General features: G+C 39.1%; 1 protein-coding gene across 1 annotated transcript in view; it reads left to right on the top strand.

Moving 5' to 3' along the window:
• Positions 1-19848, top strand: part of IRAK3 (interleukin 1 receptor associated kinase 3) — a 57040-nt gene that overhangs the window by 17694 nt on the left and 19498 nt on the right. Inside the window, exons 2-8 of the mRNA XM_018047978.1 lie at positions 46-228; positions 6941-7005; positions 7745-7799; positions 9238-9389; positions 12575-12639; positions 17654-17768; positions 18586-18704. Of these exons, the coding sequence (XP_017903467.1) occupies positions 46-228; positions 6941-7005; positions 7745-7799; positions 9238-9389; positions 12575-12639; positions 17654-17768; positions 18586-18704 (754 nt within the window). The remainder of the gene's footprint in view (positions 1-45; positions 229-6940; positions 7006-7744; positions 7800-9237; positions 9390-12574; positions 12640-17653; positions 17769-18585; positions 18705-19848) is intronic.

The following is a 19848-nucleotide window of genomic DNA, read 5'->3' as shown; positions in this document are numbered from 1 at the left end:
CCAAAGTAAACTATTCTTTGGTTCTTCCTATTACAATTTCTACAGCGGAGCGGCTTTCAAGCAGCTGGCTGGATGTTCGTCACATTGAAAAATATGTAGACCAAGGTAAAAGTGGAACAAGAGAATTGCTTTGGTCCTGGGCTCAGAAAAACAAGACCATCGGTGACCTTTTACAGATCCTCCAGGAGATGGGGCATCATCGGGCTATCCATTTAATTGCAAACTATGGTAAGCATTGATCCAGATGATATGGCTCTTGGTTCATTTTATATAAATTTTAACTTGTAAATATTGTATTTTATCCAAGACATTGACTGGTTATGTTGATACGTCAGTGATTCCTTACCTACGGCTTTTACCTGAAGGGGAGTTTGCAGCTTCATCTTTTTGTGACACTTTCTTTTCTTATTGCCTAACTTATACAACAAACTCATTTCCACCACTTTATAGTTGTTTTTAAAAATTTATTTACAAGCTATACTTCTTAAAATGTTCATTCTTACTTAGTTAAGAGAATCAGCTCTCTTTTGAAGGCTCTAAAACTGAGTCATAAACATGATCAGAACCACAATATGAGTAGAATGAAAATAATGCTATCATTTATTTTACCCTATGATAACAAGGTAAAAATAATTGCATTTCCCCTGTGTATTTTAGGGCTTTCTTGGTGGCTCAGCGATAAAGAATTCTCCTGCAAATGCAGGAGACATGGGTTTGATCCCTGGGGCAGGAAGGTTCCCTGGAGGAGGAAATGGCCACCCACTCTAGTATTCTTGCCTGGAGAATCCCATGGGGAGAGGAGCCTGGTGAGCTACAGTCCATGGGGACACAAAGAGTTGGACATGACTTAGTGGCCTAACAGCAGCAACCATCTGTGTATTTTGGTGCAAGTGATAACCTCCAGAATAACCCTGGGATTTCTCTGTTATCTTCACTGTTGAGTTTATGCCATGGCTTCCAACTGTGCTTTACCTTTTTACATCTATTTCACCATGTCCTGCTTCTTCCCTCTCTATGTCTTTTCTTTCTGACACTGTGCCATTCCTTACATTTAGAGTTACCTGAGAAGTAAAACTTTCCTTGTACAGTCTTTGTCAATAAAATAATCTCCTAATGTCCCTTGTTCTGTTTATTCCACTTTGGATTCATTGACATCGACAAGAATGATCTTGAGTGATCTTGGATCTTAGGTTATGGACGTGGGACTCTTAGGTGGGAAACTCCTTTAGATCAGCAGCCTTATTCTTTGAATCTTTCATCCAGGCATATTTGTAGTTCTGTGTATTTCCACACATGCTGTTTGATAATATATTTAGTTCAGGCAAGCCACTATCTCATCACTTGAAGAAGCTTTACACACATGAGAAGAAATCCTGAGAGATTTGTACCAGAAAACTATAGCTTCAGACTGACTTTTATTTTGTAGGGTTTTCACATGAACTAGGGATTAGTTCCCATAGGTTTCTAGCATGATATTATCCTATTAGTGATATATGTATAACTTGGCTAATACCTTGTGTCTGCTGCTGCTGCTAAGTCGCTTCAGCCGTGTCCGACTCTGTGCGACCCCATAGACAGCAGCCCACCAGGCTCCCCCGTCCCTGGGATTCTCCAGGCAAGAACCCTGGAGTGGGTTGCCATTTCCTTCTCCAGTGCATGAAAGGGAAAAGTGAAAGTGAAGTTGCTCAGTCGTGTCCGACTTTTAGCAACCCCATGGACTGCAGCCTACCAGGCTCCTCCGTCCATGGGAATTTCCAGGCAAGGGTGCTGGAGTGGGGTGCCATTGCCTTCTCCATACCTTGTGTCTTTTGCACACTATTTCTTCACTGAGTTTTATACAGCAGAATGCTTCACTATGACACTGACTGATCTAGTAAAATGCCATTGAGTCTCTGGGAGCTGTAAAGTAATGCTTTTTCATTATTTGAGCCTTGTCCAGCCACCTTCACCACCCCTGCAACTTGTTCACAGTATAGATTCACACCAATATATGTTATACTTCAGTATATTTTATACTTCGGTTTTCTGGAATTAGTTGCAGAATGTCTTTTCACACTCTATGTTGTTTGTTTATGCAATGGAGAATTATATGGACAAAAATTCTACATCTTCGGTTTGACTCCTAGGCTGTGGCACATGCAAAATTTCATTTTTTTTTTCCTGAGTATTTTTTTGATTCCTCCCTTCTCTTTGTTTATTTATTTTTGGCTGTGCTGGATCTCTGTTGCTCTATTCAGGCTTTCTCTAGTTGCAGTGACCAGGGGCCACTCTCTGGTTTTGGCTTACGGGCTTCTCACTTTGGTGGCTCCTTTCACACGGCCTCTTGCACAGGCTCCAAGTGCACAAGCGTCAGGAGTTGCAGCATGTGGACTCAGTAGTTGTGACTTGTGGGCGCTAGAGCATGGGCTCAGTGGTTGTGGCGCAAGGGCCCAGTTTCTCCGAGGCATGTGGGATCCCTCCAGACCAGGGATCAAACCTGTGTTCCCTGCATTGGCAGGTGGACTCCCATCCACTGTGCCACCAGGGAAATCCCTTCGTTTATTAAAATGTGAGATTAGTTGATTGGTAGAAAGACAATATACTGCCCTAATACCAGAAGATAGATAAATTTGACGTGAAAAGGAGTGTTTTGTTCTGAATCCTTTGGTAGGGAAAATAGCATTATTTAGTTGGAATTTATTGAGTAAATGCTTTGAATTATAATCTTATAAACATTAATTATATAGCTTATTCAAAGCAGCCAGGTGATGACTCCTGATATTTTTGGCCATATCAGGTCTTGGTGGAGGCATGTGGACTCTATAATTACAACTAAGCAATTATAGTCGTGGGCTTAGACACGTGGGCTTAGTTGCCCCGTGGGCATATGGGGTCTCAGTTCCTTGACCAGGGATTGAATCCAAGTCTCCTGCACTGGAAGGTGGACTCTTAACCACTGGATCACCAGGAAAGCCCCACACTGGAAACATTTAAGCGTAATTTGCTACGCTTGTGTTTCCTATGACATCAACTCACTGAGTCAGGAGTTGGAGCTCCTAACTGAAAGTACATAAAGAGTTAGTCTTTCTTTCTTGTTACCATGAACAGTTATCACTTATCCAAATAATCTATTTTTGTCTACTTTTCCTTAAAATTGTTTCATTTGGGGGAGTGATTTTCATGTTAGAGGGTTTTTTGGCATTTCATATTCCAATCTCCAGAGATCACTTTCTAGATTTGGTTTTTCTTTTGAGTAGTAAATCCCCTACATACCAAAGAGTTCCTTCCATTCCCAGAGTTCATTTGTAAATCCAGTTTGTTTGTAAGTCCAATAAAGTTGGCCTAGGTACCCAACTCACACTATCAGCTAAAAAGTATTGTACTTAATAGGTTTATAATACTTTTGACACAAATAAAACATAAAAAGCAAACAAACACAAAAAATAAAGTATGTTTAATCTTATAGTATAGGACCTTGAAAGGTACAGTAGTCTAGTACAGCAGCTGGCATATAGGGCCTGGCAGTGAGTGAACAGGCAAGAAGAGTCACTGACTGGAAGAGGGAGAGGAGGTAGGAGATGGTAGAGCTGAAGGATTGTTAGCAATAGGAAATGGACAGCAAGCTGCAATTAACACCTGAAACTGAGGGAACACGTTTGCATCTTTGAAAGTTCTCAACTTGAAGGCTCATATGTAGAGGACTTGACTGTGTTACAGAGAAAGGCCTTGTATTTCTTCCCAGGCATTGTTCCTGCAATTCAGGTGGCTGCCACTAGGTGGTGTCTTCACATCCATGAAACATGCCCTCAGATTTCAGGGCATAACCAAGTTGTTTAAGAAACTAGAATTTTTACTTGCTGTCATTATATTTCTGGCGTGCATATCCCTACATGGGCTTCCCCTGTGGCTCAGTGGTAAAGAATCCACTGCAGTGCAGGAGACACAAGAGATGTGTGTTCAATCCATGGGTCAGGAAGATTCCCTGGAGGAGGACATGATGAACCACTCCAGTATTCTTACCTGGAGAATCCCATGGACAGAGGAGCCTGGCGGGCTGCAGTCCATAGGGTCCCAAAGAGTCAGACGTGACTGAAGTGACTTAGCATGCGTGCATATGTCCTTACATATCACATTGTGCATGTAAATCTCAATGATCAGTGGTTGCCTTTTAATTTTCCTTTTTATAATTGTTTATTTTTTATGGCTGTGCTGGGTCTTGGTTGCTATGCGGGCTTTTCTCTAGTTGAGCGAGAGCTACTCTTTAGTTGCCGTGCACAGGCTTCTCACTGCGGTGGCTTCTCCTGTTGTGGAGCGTGGACTCTAGGCACGTGGGTTTCAGCAGTTGCAGCACGTAGGCCCAGTGATTGTGGTGCACGGGCTTAGTGGGATCTTTCTGGACCAGAGATGGAACCAGTATCCCCTGCATTGGCAGGCAGACTCTACCTCTGAGCCACCAGCAAAGGCTGGTCTTTTAGTTTTGACATGAAATCCGCAGCTTTCTGCTGGCTTCTTAGGAGAACCATTTTGAATCTTCCATTTCATCTGACAATGAAGTCTTGTCTATTCATATGCAACAACAGGACAATGGCTTTTAGTGCCCTTGCAACCTGAACACTTCATATGTTATTCTATACAGCAGTACCTTATTCAGAATGTTTGTTATTTATTTTTCTTGCCTAATTGTCCTGCTGGAAGCTTCTAGTATAACATTGAATAAAAGGTGGCAAGACAAGACCTTCTTTCTTGTTCCTGATCTAAGGGAAAAACATTTTCTTTCACCATTATGTATGATGTTCACTGCAGGTTTTTCACAGATGCCCTTTATCAAATTAAGGAAATTTTTTCTTTCTAGAGTTTTATCATGATAGCTTATTGAATTTTATGAGTTTTGTTCATTTTACGCATTGATTGATTTTCAGATATTAAGCTAGCCTTGGATTCCTGGGATGAATCCCACTTGGTCATAGTATCTCATCTTTCTTATTTGTTTCTGGATTTAATTTGCTAATATTTTGGTGAGCATTTTTGCATCTATATTTATAAGGGTTATTGGTCTATAGTTTTCTTGTGCTGTTTTGTGTGGCATTGATTATTAGCCTCAAAGAGATTTGGGAGTTGTTTCCTCCTCTTCTGTTTTGGAAAAATTAGTGAAGAACTGGTCTTAAGTCTTCTTTAAATGTTTGGTAGAGTTCACTTGTGAAGCCATTTGGACCTGGGTTTTTCCTTATGAGAAGTGTTAAAATATTAGTTAAATTTCTTTGCTTGTTACAGATGCATTCAGATTGCTTGTTTCTTCTTGACTTAGTTTTGGTAGCCTGTGTCTTTCTAGGAATCTGTCCATATCATTTATCTAGTTTTGGACAAATAGTTGTTCACAGTATTCCCTTATAATTCATTTTATTTCTGTAAGGTCAGTAGTTACGTCTTTTGTTCTTAATTATGATAATTTGAGTCTTCTTTTTTTCTTTTGTGGTCAGTCTAACTAACGGATTGTCAACTATGTTTATATTTTCAAAGAACCGACTTTGATTTCATTGATTTTTCTCTCTTGTTTTTCTATTCTGTTCTTCTGTTTCATTTATTTCCACTCCAATCTTAATTCTTCCTTCTTTTTGCTTCCTTTGGTTTAGTTTTCTCTTCTTTTTTTATTCCCCAATGCAAAAGTTTAGGCTATTTGTTTGATATCTTTCCCTTTTTTGAAGGAGAGCATTAACAGCAAAAAGATTTCCCTTTAAGCACTGCTTTTGCTGCATGCCGTAAATCTTGGCATGTGGTGTTTTTGGTTTCATTTATCATAAAGTTTTTTCTAGTTTCCCTGTGATTTCTTCGACTCATTCATTATTTATGAATTTGGTGTTTAATGTTCATGTGTTTGTCAATTTCAAAAACTTCCTTTTGTTATTGCTTTCTACTTTAATTCCAGGTGGTCAGAGAATATACTTTGTATGATTTCATCCTTGCGCGTTTATTAAGGCTCATTTTACTGCCTAAGGCATGATCTGTTCTGGAGAATGTTCAGTGTACAATTGCAAAGTATGAGTATATTGTGTTTTGGATGGAATGTTCTATAGAAGTCTTGTCTGGTCTAAGGTTTGTAGTTTTGTTCAAGGTTTGTTATTGTGTTTTGTTGCTAGTCTTCTAAGCAAAATAATCTAAGAAACACTAGAATACAATCCAAGGAAAACTAGAAAATGAAATAAAACTTTTTCAAAGTCCGAATCAAAATGTCAGAAGTAACTGCAAAATGCTGCAGCTTAAATTTTTTGTAGGAAGCCACCACAGACTTCCTTAGTTCAGGCAGAACCATAACAGACAGAAGTAATAGTCCAGCTGAGGAGAGTGTGGGCATTTGTGGTTGGTCTCTCTCTCTCACACACACACATACACACACACATACACACACCACACCCTTCTAATACCTTATGGCGCAAGATAGGATAACAAGTAAACTAACCCAGAGGGATATAATCCCATAATTGTAAAAACTTTAAATATATGTACAGAAAACTGATAACAGGGTTGCTTTCTTCTTGTCAGTTCTCACCTTCATACTTTAATATTTTTGATGATGTCTAAGAATAGTTTAAGATAGGTGCTGATGGACTTCCCTGGCAGTCCAGTGGTGGAGACTCCACACTTCTATTGCAAGGGGGCATGGGTTCCATCCCTGGTCAGGGAACTAAGATCCTGCATGCCACATGTTTTTCGTTAAAAAAATAAAAAATGCAAACAAAAAGATAGGTGTTCACATTTTAAGTGAAGAAAGGTATGTTTTTATATTTGATCATTAGAAAGCTCTTTCATATATGGAAATTTGTAACCATTCAATGGGAATGAAACTGAGCTTTAGAAATGAACCTTACTAGCAAGGTATTTATTTTCACAATGTAAGAAAGAAAAAAAAAATGTTTGTTAAGAACATAACAGCTATTATACCTAACTTCCCTTATTTCTCTTTCAGGAGCAACCTTGAATCCTATAGAGCAGAGTCATCAGGGAAAAGAATTTCCAAACATGTTACAAAAGGTAGAATGTGTGTGCGTAGGTAATGACCCTTGAACCCTGTTGCATCTATAATCGAGTGTAAGGAGTGAAGTTATGAGGCAGAAAAAATGCTGTTATTTGCAGCTACTTTTTTAAAGCCAGGAAAGCTTTCGTTCTCATTCTTCTTCACTTATTTGGGAATTCAGGAGATTGTGTGTTAGTCACCCAGTCATGTCTGACTCTGCAACCCCAGGGACTATAGCCCACCAGACTTCTCTGTCCATGGGATTCTCCAGGCCAGAGTACTGGAGTAACAGTTTGAAGAGTTGAGGGCTTTCTCCTCTCAGTGATGTGTCAGAGATGAGTCATAGAACATTTAAGAATACTGTGAGTTATGTATTTGTCTTAACTTAATTTTTAGTTTTCCTGTTCTAGTTGACGTTTTGCATGTTATTGTTAGTTTTCATTAAAGAAAATTAGAGATAATGAGTTTTATAGGACTAGAAGTCATTTAAAATTAACTATAAGTGACTGTGACATTGATGCTTGATTTTTTAGCTTTGGTGTGGAAGCCTGCATTGGTGTGGAAGCCTGAAATAAATATGGCAGTGAACACTGTTGAATAGAATAAAATAACTTTGCATTCTACTAGCTTTCTTCTAAATTATATTCCACTTTCTTGCACTGTATAGTCCCAGGGGTAGCTTTGGATTTCTGTTGAGGTTCTATTCTTTCTAGGCTTATGAAATCGAATTACTTTCATATGTATTTCTTCTCTTAGGAAACAGCCAATGTCACAGTGGATAAAGTTCTTATTCCTGAACGTAATGAAAAAGGTAAAAAACACAAACAAACAAACCAACTTTTCTGTAAATCATGCTTTCCTTTAAGTGAATTCATGAATTCCTTTAAGTGAAATTTAGACATATCCAGTAAACATGGTAACCATTAATATGCAGATTCAGGATAAGTTTTTCATAGATATCAAAATATTCTCAATTTTGACTAATCCATTGTTCTGATCGATGATATGTTGCTATTATATTACAAATTCATTGTCCAATAAAGAGCATAATTGTGGTCTCACTTATAATTTCATGACATTTGCTATTTTAATGTGTCATAAGAAGACATTTAAAAATTACGTTGAGTTTTGTGTAGTTCTAGAAATGTTCCTAGCACTTGTAGAGAAGTCTTTAGAGGGTATTGTAAAGCGGTCCTGGTGGTCACTATGAAAAACAGCTATTTGCCACATCAACTCTCCTGTTCTGTCAGCTGAGAGAATAATTTCCTTCTGTCTGGGAATCAACCTGATAAACTTTAGTGGCTGTTTAAGGCTGCGTTGCCTAATCTTCGCCACCAAATCTGATGCTTCTTTGGTTCAAAACAGAATTTAAAAAGTTAGATAAGGTTATGGTTTTTTGAAAGTGAAAGTGTTAGTTGCTCAATTGTATCCAACTATTTGCCACCCCATGGTCCAGTAGCCTGTCAGGCTCCTCTGTCAGTGGAATTCTCCAGGCAGGAATATGGGAGTGAGATGACGTTCCCTTCTCCAGGGGCTTCCCCAGGGATCAAACCCAAGTCTCCTGCATTGCAGGCAGATTCATCTAAACCACCCATGGTCTTTTAAGATTTTGCAAAAAGGTCCAAATGAAACATGTAATGTGTTAAGTATAGCCAGAATTGGTCTCTGCAGGATTTATTTAGGCTTTTCCCTTTGAATTTGCATTTGGTTACCTCTGAAATGTTTCCTCCCATTCTCTGCTTGAGATGATTTTCTTAAAGAGGTGAAGCATCTTCCCAATTTACTCTGGGGAAGTAAGTTGGATTTGGCTCATGAAAAATATTTCTACCAGTCATGCTTAGTGAATATTATTTAGTCATATTAAGATTTCAACTTCTCTCTCTCTATATATATATATATTTACTGGTTTTGGGTTCATCATGGGTCACCAGTAATCTGTTGATCTAATGACAAGGAAATAACCTTAGGAAAATTACCCCAACTAAGATGTCTGTCTGATCTCTTTGGAAAGGTGATAGAATCACAGTGTTATTGTCTGAGTATCTAAGAAACTATTTGCCCTGTGGGATGGCGGGAGCCAGGCCCAAGTGAGAGTACAGAGAGCTCACGATAGGCTCCTGGGATATCTCTACTGACTTTTCACTAGACTCTGATTTGTTTCTAATAGGGAAGTCATAGTTCTTTATAATGATGGCTGATTCTTAAAAAGCAGAAAGATAACTTATCTTCTCCCTACTTTCCTTCCTAAGGAATATTGCTAAAATCCTCCATCAGCTTTCACAGCATCGTAGAAGGAACCAAAAATTTCCACAAAGACTTTTTAATCGGAGAAGGGGAAATTTTTGAGGTATACAGAGTGGAAATCCAAAACCGAACATATGCCATTAAATTATTTAAACAGGTATGGAAAGAATTACTATCTCAGGATATCGATTCCATTTATTTGCTCATATTTCATATTAAAATGTGTCATTTTTCATCAGCATTGAAAGGAGGTGTACTTGAGAATAAAGTTTCATAAATGGAAATAAGATATATGACCTCAGGCGACTGGAGAAATGACTAAGAAATGAATGCCTGTCTTGCAGGGATGTGGGAGTTAAATCCTTCCCCTCCCCAGGTGTAAGGCCTGAGAAAGACTTTTCTGAGAAGCCTTGTAGGGCCATTGGGACTTTGGTTAAGATGGTCAGATTGTGTCCGTCTGCTCCAGTTTTTCCTGCCCTCTCCAGGCTGCTTCACAGGTTAAACCATAGGCTGGTATTTGGTGCTACTAAATTGTCTTCAGTTACAGTCCAGGAGAGCAGGAAAGAGGAGGCTTCAAGAGCAGCAAGGCAACCGTCAGAGCAGGAGGTTGGAACACAGCTGAGAACAACCAGGAAAGCAGAAAGGGGTTGGGAATCTGACTCGGGAGTCAGGAGGAGATAGGTTCACACGTGTGCACCGAAAGAGCTGGTCTTCATTGCTGGTCAGCAGCCAGTAAACTTTTACTAAACTTTTATGGGCTGGGTACTGGGCAGAGATGAATAAAGCATAGTTGTATCTTCTAGGAGTTCCCAGTCTTGTGGGGAAAACAGGTGAAGAAAAGATTAAGTAGTAGAGTGAGAAGTACCTTAGCAGAGATTTGCCCAAGAGGTCATGGGAGCACGTAGAAGATAGCCAGAGGAGAGGCCGGCGCCTCCAGCACCCGGAAGAGTGCCCGGCACAGAGTAACTACTCAATAAACGTGTCTGCAGTAATCAAATGGAAAAATGGATGAAAGAAAGTGACCTCTCAGCTGGATTTTGAAGAACAAAGAGACTTTTGCCAGGCAGGGAGGGAAGATGGAAGATATAGCAGGTGCCAAGACCTATGGGGGCATGCATGGGAGCATATGTCTTTTCACAAACACCAGACTGGTAGAGCAGAATTTAGTGTGGGAGAGCTTAGTGTGAGTGTAGTGGCAGCAGATGATGCTGGAAAGATAGGTCAAGTCCACAGGTGCTTTCTACGTAGGGGAGTGAAAGGACTGGATTCGTGTTTTGAAATATCACTTTGATTACAGGCTGGGTGATGAACTGGAAATTGGCAGGGAAATTGGAGGAAAGACAGCAGGAATTAGACTAGAGGTGGAAAGACCTGGTAGAGGGTATTTTAGACGTGTAAACTGAAGTGGATAGGGCTGAAACCTGTCTTCTCCAGTCTAATGTTAGAATCACCAGGAAGGTTTTTTTTTTTAAAGGAATATAATTGCTTTACAATGTTGTGTTAGTTTCTGCTATACAGTAGAGTGAATCAGCTGTATGTATATCAGCTGTGTGTGTACTAAGTCACTTCCATCGTGTCTGACTCTTTGTACCGTAGCCTGCCAGGCTTCCCTGTCCATGGGGTTCTCCAGGCAAGAATGCTGGAGTGGGTTGTCATGCCCTCCTGCAGGGAATCTTCCTGACCCAGGGATCAAACCTGCGACTCCTGCATTACAGGCAGATTCTTTATCACTGAGCCACTGGGGAATCCCTTCCTTGTAGCCACAGCAAAGTAGCACTATTTCTTAGTATCACCTTCTTTATCTGCCTTTCCCAGTGGACTGGATGGTTTTCTTTAGAGAGCTCTTATGTATGTTTGTATCTCAGTGCCTTGTTACAGGGCCTGCCCTATAGTATTTGTTCAATAAATGTTTGTTAGGTGAATTGAAAGAAACACATATGCTGTCTTTATGAATTTAGTTGCAATTCACTATTAGTAAAAAGATAGAAGGTAGCAAAGTTACCCAAGACCTAGAGGTTGAACAAAGTCCTATACACACATCAGGAAAAAAATGAGATAATTTAATGAAGCTTTAGTCACAGAGCCTTTTTTTTTTTTTTTTTTTTTAATAAGAAATGTAGTTTTGTAACAGTTGGGACCTTAACTTCAGTAACCTTTCTTAGAGGGCCTGAGGCTGGGCAAGGTACTAGGTTAGATTCATCCGAATCACCTGGGATCTTACAGCACAGATTCAGATTGTGATTCAGTGGGTTCATGTAGTGACCTGAGATTCAGCATTTCCCACAAGCTCCCAGAGAAGCTGGTGTTCCTCCTGCACAGAACACACTTTGAGCAGCAAGACTGGTAGGGTAGCATGAACACAAAAACTGACCTTTCACATTTTCAGGCTAAGAAAACTTGGACCCCAGGGAGGTCCAGTGACAATAAGTCACAAATAGTGAGTGTTAGAGGTGGGCCTGAGACCCAGTCCGCTTGGTTCTCAGTACCGTGGTTTTTTAAAAATATAAATTCCCATAATGTGGTCCTTGAAAATGATTTGTTAGCCAAGTTTATTGCTTCTGACTTCTTGGGTTAACTTAGAAAATAGCTTCCAGGATTCCTGTTGGCTTTCTCTCCCTTTGTTCCTAAGGACAGAGAACTCTAAAAACTCTGCCCTTTCTAGCAATTTACATATGGTAACTGAAACACACTTTAACCCTTTCATGGGAGAAGTTAGGCATTTGAGATTCAGAGACATGCAACGCTGTAAGATGTAGGAAGCCATCAAAGACAGTGCCAGGTACAGAAGAAGTCCTCCAGATAATATTATTGAATTCATTAATTTGTCCATATGTCAGGCACTGGGCTAGCTTCTGAAGCTTTTTTGAAGTAAGGAGTAAAATTTTTCATTTTCCTAGTGGACCTATTTTTTCAAAATTAATACAAAGGTAAACTTAAACCAACAGCCAAGTGACCCAAGTCTTGAATGCCCAATTATTGAAATCACTTCTAAGTAGGATCACAACCTGGATTCTTTGAGATCAAGTGGGGAGTTTCTGTCATGAGGTTTTCTTTGACTACATAAAATATTTTCGAATTTATGTTAAGTGTATACAAAATACGGTGAAAGGGTTTAATGTAAAATGCAGCAATCTGATAAAACTTCTAATTCAGAAGCAGCGGTTCTAAATCTGTTTTGGCGTTAATGGATTTTTGAAAGGCTGATACAAGCTAAGGATTTTCTCCCCAGAAAAACGTTCATATGCGTTTATACCAAAAAGTATCTGATTTCATAGACCCTAGGTTAAAAGTACCAGAAATAGATCCTTTCCTTATCTTTTTTTCTTGTTTTTCTGTATTTAGGGGGAAAAGATGCAATGTAAGAAACAATGGAAGAGGTTTTTGTCTGAGCTTGAAGTTTTGCTACTGTGAGTACATTGCTTGAAATTTCTCCCCTTGTGCCTGGTTTTCATCTCTGTTCATCTTTGATTCTACAGCACAGAGCTTGGCATGGTTGGCATTTAATAAATGTGGGTTGGAGGTTAGAACACTGGGTAAATTTTTGACATCTGCTTTAGTATATTCTTTGGAATACATTTAAAAATATACTATTTACATAATTCACTTGAGCCTATTTTAACAAGAAACTGTCACAAGGAAGTGGATTAAATCATGTGTGACTAACATGACTGAATGTAAAATGATTCTTAGAACATTAGAATTGTATATATTTTACCATTGCTCCTCTTTCTTAGGAGACATTCCAGTCAAGAAACTGTTTCATCAATATAAACCTCTTCTGGAAGAGAGTTTAGACAAAGAAATCAAGTGCTTTTGATGTGCATATTATTTTCTGGGAATTCATTCATGAGCCTGAAAGTCCTTGGAGACAAACTGAAATGACTTCATTTTCATATATATTCACATCTGCAGCTGTGCAGCCTGCTTCATCGAAGGCCCCTAACCCTATAGAGTTCAGTCATCACCCTTTACAATAGAAAATGTTCTTTTCAGATGTTTCCTAAACCAATATGTGAATTCAGGGGAGGGAGGTATTATCCTAAATCCTTCTCCTTTTATACCTAAGACCAGAAATCAAAATGTTAGAGGCTAAGCATAAAAACTTAATATATCATTTGGTCAACAAAAAAACTAAAACCAAAATTGTAATAAAGTTTTTATATTTAAGCTTTATTTTTTTTGCTTATGAATAAATAATAAATTCGGACATGCCAGAATTCCAAAAGGGAAGAAGGGTAAGCCAAGAAGAGATTTTCTTCCATGTTCTCATCCAGCCACCCAGCCACTTTTCCCAAAGGCAACAGTGTTATCAGTTTCCTATGTGTCTTTCCAGAAATGTTTTATTTGGGAGCATATATGTATTCTATTTTCTTACTTTCCTCTTCTCACACAGGAGACAGCATGCACACATTGTTTGCTTTGCTTATTTTAATATTCCATTGTGTCCTGTGGCTTCCCTGATAGCTCAGTTGGTAAAGAATCCGCCTGCAATGCTGGAGACTCCAGTTCAACTCCTGGGTTGGGAAGATCCCCTGGAGAAGGGATAGGCTACCTACTCCAATATTCTGGGGCTTCCCTTGTGGCTCATCTGGTAAAGAATCCGCCTGCAATACGGGAGACCTAGGTTCAATCCCTGGGTTGGGAAGAACCCCTGGAGAAGGCTACCCACTCCAGTATTCTGTCCTGGAGAATTCCATGGACTGTATAGTCCGTGGGGTCGCAAAAACTCAGACATGACTGAGCGACTTTCATGTATACTTTTGTGTGCCTGTGTTATAATGTCATTAACCGTTTTCCCATCAATGGATTTTTAGATTTCCCTAATCTTTTACTTAAAATAATGCTACAATGAGAAAACCTTGTATATTGTTATTTTATATGTGTTGAAGTGTATCTAAGAAAACTTCATAGAAATAAATTCATAGGGTCATGTTCCATGCCACCAAATTGTCCTTCAGTAGAAACTATATAGTTTACACTCAACACCAGTCATATATAAGAGTGCCTGGTTCCCCATATTCTAGCCAATATAGCATTTATTCTTTTATCTGTTTTTTTCTGATCTGCTAAGTGGACACGGTTTTTCAGTGTAGTTTAAATTCCTTTTTCTATGATGAATGAATCTTTTCACATGTAAAGAGATCTATTTCCTTTTCTATGAAATATCTGTTAATGTTCTTTGCCCATTTTTTATTAGACTGTTGGATTTTTTTAAATCTGTTTTTGATCGGAGGATAATTGCTTTACAATATTGTGTTGATTTCTGCCATACATCAACATTAATCAGCCATACCTGTACATATGTCCCTTCCCTCTTGAACTTCCCTCCCACCTCCCACTCCATCTGACTCCTCTAGGTTGTAACTAGAGGGAGGTCGAGCTCCCCGTGTCATACAGCAAATTCCCGCTGGCCATCTATTTTAATGTGGTAACGTGTATGTCTCAATGCCGCTCTCTCAGTTTACCCCATCCTCTCCTTCCCCCACTGTGCCCACAGGTCTGTTCTCTATGTCTGCATCTCTGTTACTGCCCTACACATAGGTTCATCAGTACCATTTTTCTAGGTATCCTTCACTTTCATATATGTGTTATTATACGATATTTGTGTTTATCTTTCTGACTGACTTCACTCTGTATAACAGGCTCTAGGTTCATCCACCTCACTGCAACCAACTCGAGTTCATTCCATTTTATGGCTGAGTAATATTCCATTGTATATATATGTACCACAACTTCTTTTTTTTTGGTGCCACAACTTCTTTATTCATTCATCTAGATTGCTTCCATGTCCTGGCTGTTGTAAATAGTGCTGCAATGAATATTGGAGTACATGTGTCTTTTAGAATTGGGGTTTGCTAAGGGTATATGCCCAGTAGTGGGATTGCTGGGTCATATGGTAGTTTTATTCCTAGTTTTTAAAGAAATCTCCATACTGTTCTCCATAGAAACTGTGTCAATTTACATTCCCACTAACTAGACTGTTGGGTATTTTTCTTAATAGTTTGTCAGAGTATTTCATATAGTAGAAAAAATTAGCCTTATTTTTATGTTTTAAGATACAAATAATTATTTTCACCCCATTATCATTTGTCATTGCTTATTCTAGTTTTTTGCCATTTGGAGATGGTTCTCATGTAGTTTAATTTAATCTATATTTTCTTTTATGGATTCTAGGTTGTATAGTTTAAAGACCCCTCCAACTGAGAGGTTTTAAAATAATTTTGCCATTTTTTCAAGTACCTTTATATTTCCACTTATATACCTAACCCATTTGGATTTGTTCTACTGAGGCATTTATGTATTACTTTTGCGAGAATTAACAATATATGGCATTGGATGTTTCTGGTATGCCATCAGTATCATTTATGTTGCTGATATTTCTTTCGTTTTAACCCTATGCCAAGTGCTTCATGTGTATTCATTCTTTAATCCTCACAACAGGCCTGAGGCGAGTCCTGTTATTATCCTCATTTTGTAGATGAGGAAAGTGAGGTAGATGCTACTTTTCTTTTTTTGCAAGATCCAACTTATTTCCTAAGTCATACTTCACCATTTCTCTTAGACTTTTACTGGTGAATAAGTCAGAGGCATTACAACATACTGTCTGGAATGGAATTAGGAGAGAAGTACATAAACAACAGATAGTTTCAGTAAGTTAAATAATAAAGCAAGTACAGAGTGCTGAGGACTTCCCTGGTTTCTCAGTGGTTAAAAAATCTGCCTGCAATGCAGGAGACATGGATTCAGTCCCTGGGGTGGGGAAATCCCCTGGAAAAGGAAGTGACCACCTATTCCAGTATTCTTGACTGGGAAATCCCATGGACAGAGGAGCCTGGTGGGCTATAGTCTGTGGGCTCGCAAAGGAGCTGGACATGACCGAACATGCTCACACACACACAGAGTGGTGAGGGAGGAGGAAATGCTAACTTGGGGATGGGGTGGGTGGCAGAGTAGACATCTTAGAAAAAGTAAAATCTATGCTAATACCTGAGCATGAGTTTTTTTTTTGTTATAAAATTAAAGTGAAAGTGAAGTCGCTCAGTCATGCCCGACTCTTTGTGACCCCATGGACTGTAGCCTACCAGGCTCCTCCATCCGTGGGATTCTCTAGGCAAGAGTACTGGAGTGGGGTGCCATTTCCTTCTCCAGGAGATCTTCCCAACCCAGGGGTCAAACCCAGGTCTCCTGCATTGCAGGCAGATTCTTTACTGTCTGAGCCACCAGGAAAGCCCAAGAATATATATGTATGTATTATAAATTGAGGGAACTACTTAATGGATTGTGTATGTGTTTATGTACACACACACACACACACACAAACACACGTACACACATACATATACCCACACTCCCTTTCTTGAAGTAGGAACAGAGGGACTCAGAAGGGATATATGTGTGCTTAGTCGCTCAGTCATGTTCAGCTGTTTGTGACCCTCGGAACTGTATAGCCTGTCAGGCTCCTCTGTCCATGGAATTCTCCAGGCAAGAATACTGGAGTGGGTTGCCATGCCCTCCTTCAGGGGATCTTCCCAACCCAGAAATCGAACCCAGGTCTCCTGCATTGCAGGCAGATTCTTTACTGTCTGAACCACCAGGAAAGCCCAAGAATATATATGTATGTATTATATAGATGTGTGTGTATGCACATATGTTTCATAGGTAAGCTTTACAATTGAAGAAATGAATAATAGGACTTTATATATAGCACTATTTTTTCTGTAAAAAAAAGCTTTATTTGTTTTAATATCCCCAAATATGCCTTGAAAAGCCTGGTGGACTACAGTTCATTGGGCCACAAAAGAGTCAGACACAACTTAGCAACTAAACAACAACAATAAAGCTTGCCTAAGACATAAAAGGTGTTCAGTAAATAATTGTTTAACTGAGTTCACAGTATGTGTGGCTTTCACATGCTTTATATTTCATAGCTGTTACAAGGGTTACATTGGTTTTCACTGTGATGACACACGCCTTCAAGAAATAGTTTAAAAAGGAACCTGAAAAATGTATACAATACGGACATAGAATTCTGTGATTTAAAAATCAGTGGTGTGTTTTTCAACGTCAGATTTTACTAGTCACATGGATCTTAGGTAACAATACAAACTTCATGAAGGCATTGGATGTCTCTTAATTGTGTGACTTGGTGCCTAGTACTTTAGTCCCTGACACAGTAGCATTCAGTAAAGGGATAAATGAAAACAGTCTTCCATACTCTTCTATTTTGGTGATTTTACTTGCACACGTATACCAAAAGCAATGAAATGGATCATTTCAGTTGTGAAATTCCCTCTCTCGGCCACATTTATATTCTGCTTTATGCCGGTTCCACAGCCCATCTTACCACCCCCCAAACAGAGTGTTGTTCATTTCCTATTTGAATAACCAGTTTGATAGATTTAAAAAATCTTTTGTTTCAAGGTTCCGTCATCCGAACATACTGGAGTTGGCTGCATATTTTACAGAGAGTGAGAAGTTTTGCCTGGTTTATCCATATATGAGAAATGGATCACTCTTTGACAGATTACAGTGTGTAGTAAGTCATATCAATCACTCTGCCTGATATTCTGACCCTCTAAGCCCTGGGGGAGCTGCTGAAACCTTCTGAGAAAACCAGGAAGCCAACATGTGTTCATGTGAGGGGACGCCAACAGTGGGTTTCCCAAGGAAGTAGAGGACTTCTCCATGAATTAATTTCTTACTTTTAGAAGGTTGCATAAATACCCGAATTGTTGTGTGTTGTGCTAAATGGTGGCCAAAAGAGTTGCTGGGTCCTCACTCCTCATTGGTACCATGTCTCAAATGAGTTTATGTCAATTACCATTATTTCTCAGGTGATTTTTATTTGCATAACTTTATGCAAAGTATCATTCAATATGAAAGGTAGACATAAAAATGATATCTATACACTTAAAAAGAAGGAGGTTGAATAAATGCCATGGTTTCTCTTATGATGTTTTTGAAAGATAAGTTAAAAAATGGATTCCAAATTTGCAAAATTGCAATTAAGATGAGAATAAAAACAGATTATTCTCAATTACCCACACTATTGTGCCACAAATAAACTAAAAATCTTATACAATGAAATTTTAAGCATAGTTATCTTATTAGCCATATTTAAATTTATATGACATTAAAATTATTGGGTATTTTCATTGCCTATAAAGGGACCTAGAACCAGCATGGAAAACCCATCTTGAATTAAAAATAGGTTATGGTTAACTAAAATATTGATTCACTCACCTCTGCCCACTTTATCATTAGAGTTTATTCTGGCATACACCTAGGTAGTAAATACAAACATGGTCTTTACTCAGAAAATACAACGAAACCAACCACTGTTGTCTTTTCAGGATAACACAGCCCCACTCTCTTGGCACATTCGAATCAGTGTATTAATAGGAGCATCTAAAGCCATCCAGTACTTGCACAACACGGAACTGTGCTCTGTCGTCTGTGGCAGTATATCCAGGTAAATTATCCCAGAGCTCTAGGTTACACCTGAAGGCTCCTTTTTCATCATCAGTGGTAAGTCAGACTTCACCCTATTTTCTATCTGTAGTTTCCCTGATATATATCTGTATGTTTAGAATTCTCATGGAAGTACTTAAAATCTTAGCTTTTTAATGAAAACATGTCTATTGAATTTTAAAAGCTACATTTGTATTGCCAATGGAAGAGTTTATATTATTTTTAGGAATTATTGATGAGCAGTATAGGATAGACAGTTTTGTGTGTTTTATTAATTACTCTGCATAGCAAACTGTGAAACAATCTGCTGTATTCATTGCACTTAAAAAGCAAACAAAGTGAAGTCTAAGAAAAGAGTAAGTGGCTTATACAGGGATTTTTCACAAGATTAACAGTAGTAATCGGCAATTTAAGTTCTTTGTCCTTGAGTCTCCAGTGTCTTGCATTGCCACTGAGCCTGCTGCCTCCTAGCTGTACATATTCCCCTTGACAAGCCAGGCAGCACTCCCAGTGTTCCTTCTTGATCCATGAGAAGATGAGAAACAACATCTTCCATCTTTTTCCCTCTTCAGCAGACATGAATCTTTCAGACAGAGAGTAGATACCCTCCAAACCTCCACACTGTGAATTCTTCCTGTGTGCCCTTCATGATGGACTTGTCCCAAAATAAATACACCTTTGCTGAATAGCAGGGAAGACTGGATTTAAAAGGCTCTGCCTCTTCTGAGCCATCATCTAGCATCTTTGAAAAAGCTTTTAGTGTGCTTTCCAGTTGAGCAGAAGAGGAACTGATTGCTTACTTTGTTTTTCTGGTGAAGTGAACTTCATATAAAAAGCCTCTAGATTTTACTTCATCCTGTGGCAAAGGTGGGCTGGGGACACAACCACTAGGTAGCTTCTCCTGTTGGGAAGATGAAACTGTTAGTCACTCAGTTGTGTCCCACTCTTTGTGAACTCAAGGTCTATAGCTTGGCAGGCTCCTCTGTCCATGGGATTTTCCAGGCAAGAATACTGGAGTGGGTAGCCATTCCCTTCTCCAGGGGATCTTCCTGGCCTAGGGATTGGACCTGGGTCTCCCCCATTGCAGGCAGATTCTTTTATCATCTGAGCCACAAGGGAAGCCCCACTTTCTCCTGCTGCAGTGT

This window comes from Capra hircus, chromosome 5 (genome assembly GCF_001704415.2).
Source record: "Capra hircus breed San Clemente chromosome 5, ASM170441v1, whole genome shotgun sequence".
NCBI lineage: Eukaryota > Metazoa > Chordata > Mammalia > Artiodactyla > Bovidae > Capra > Capra hircus.
Note: the sequence above shows the minus strand (reverse complement) of the source record. Positions and strands in the feature narration are given on the sequence as shown.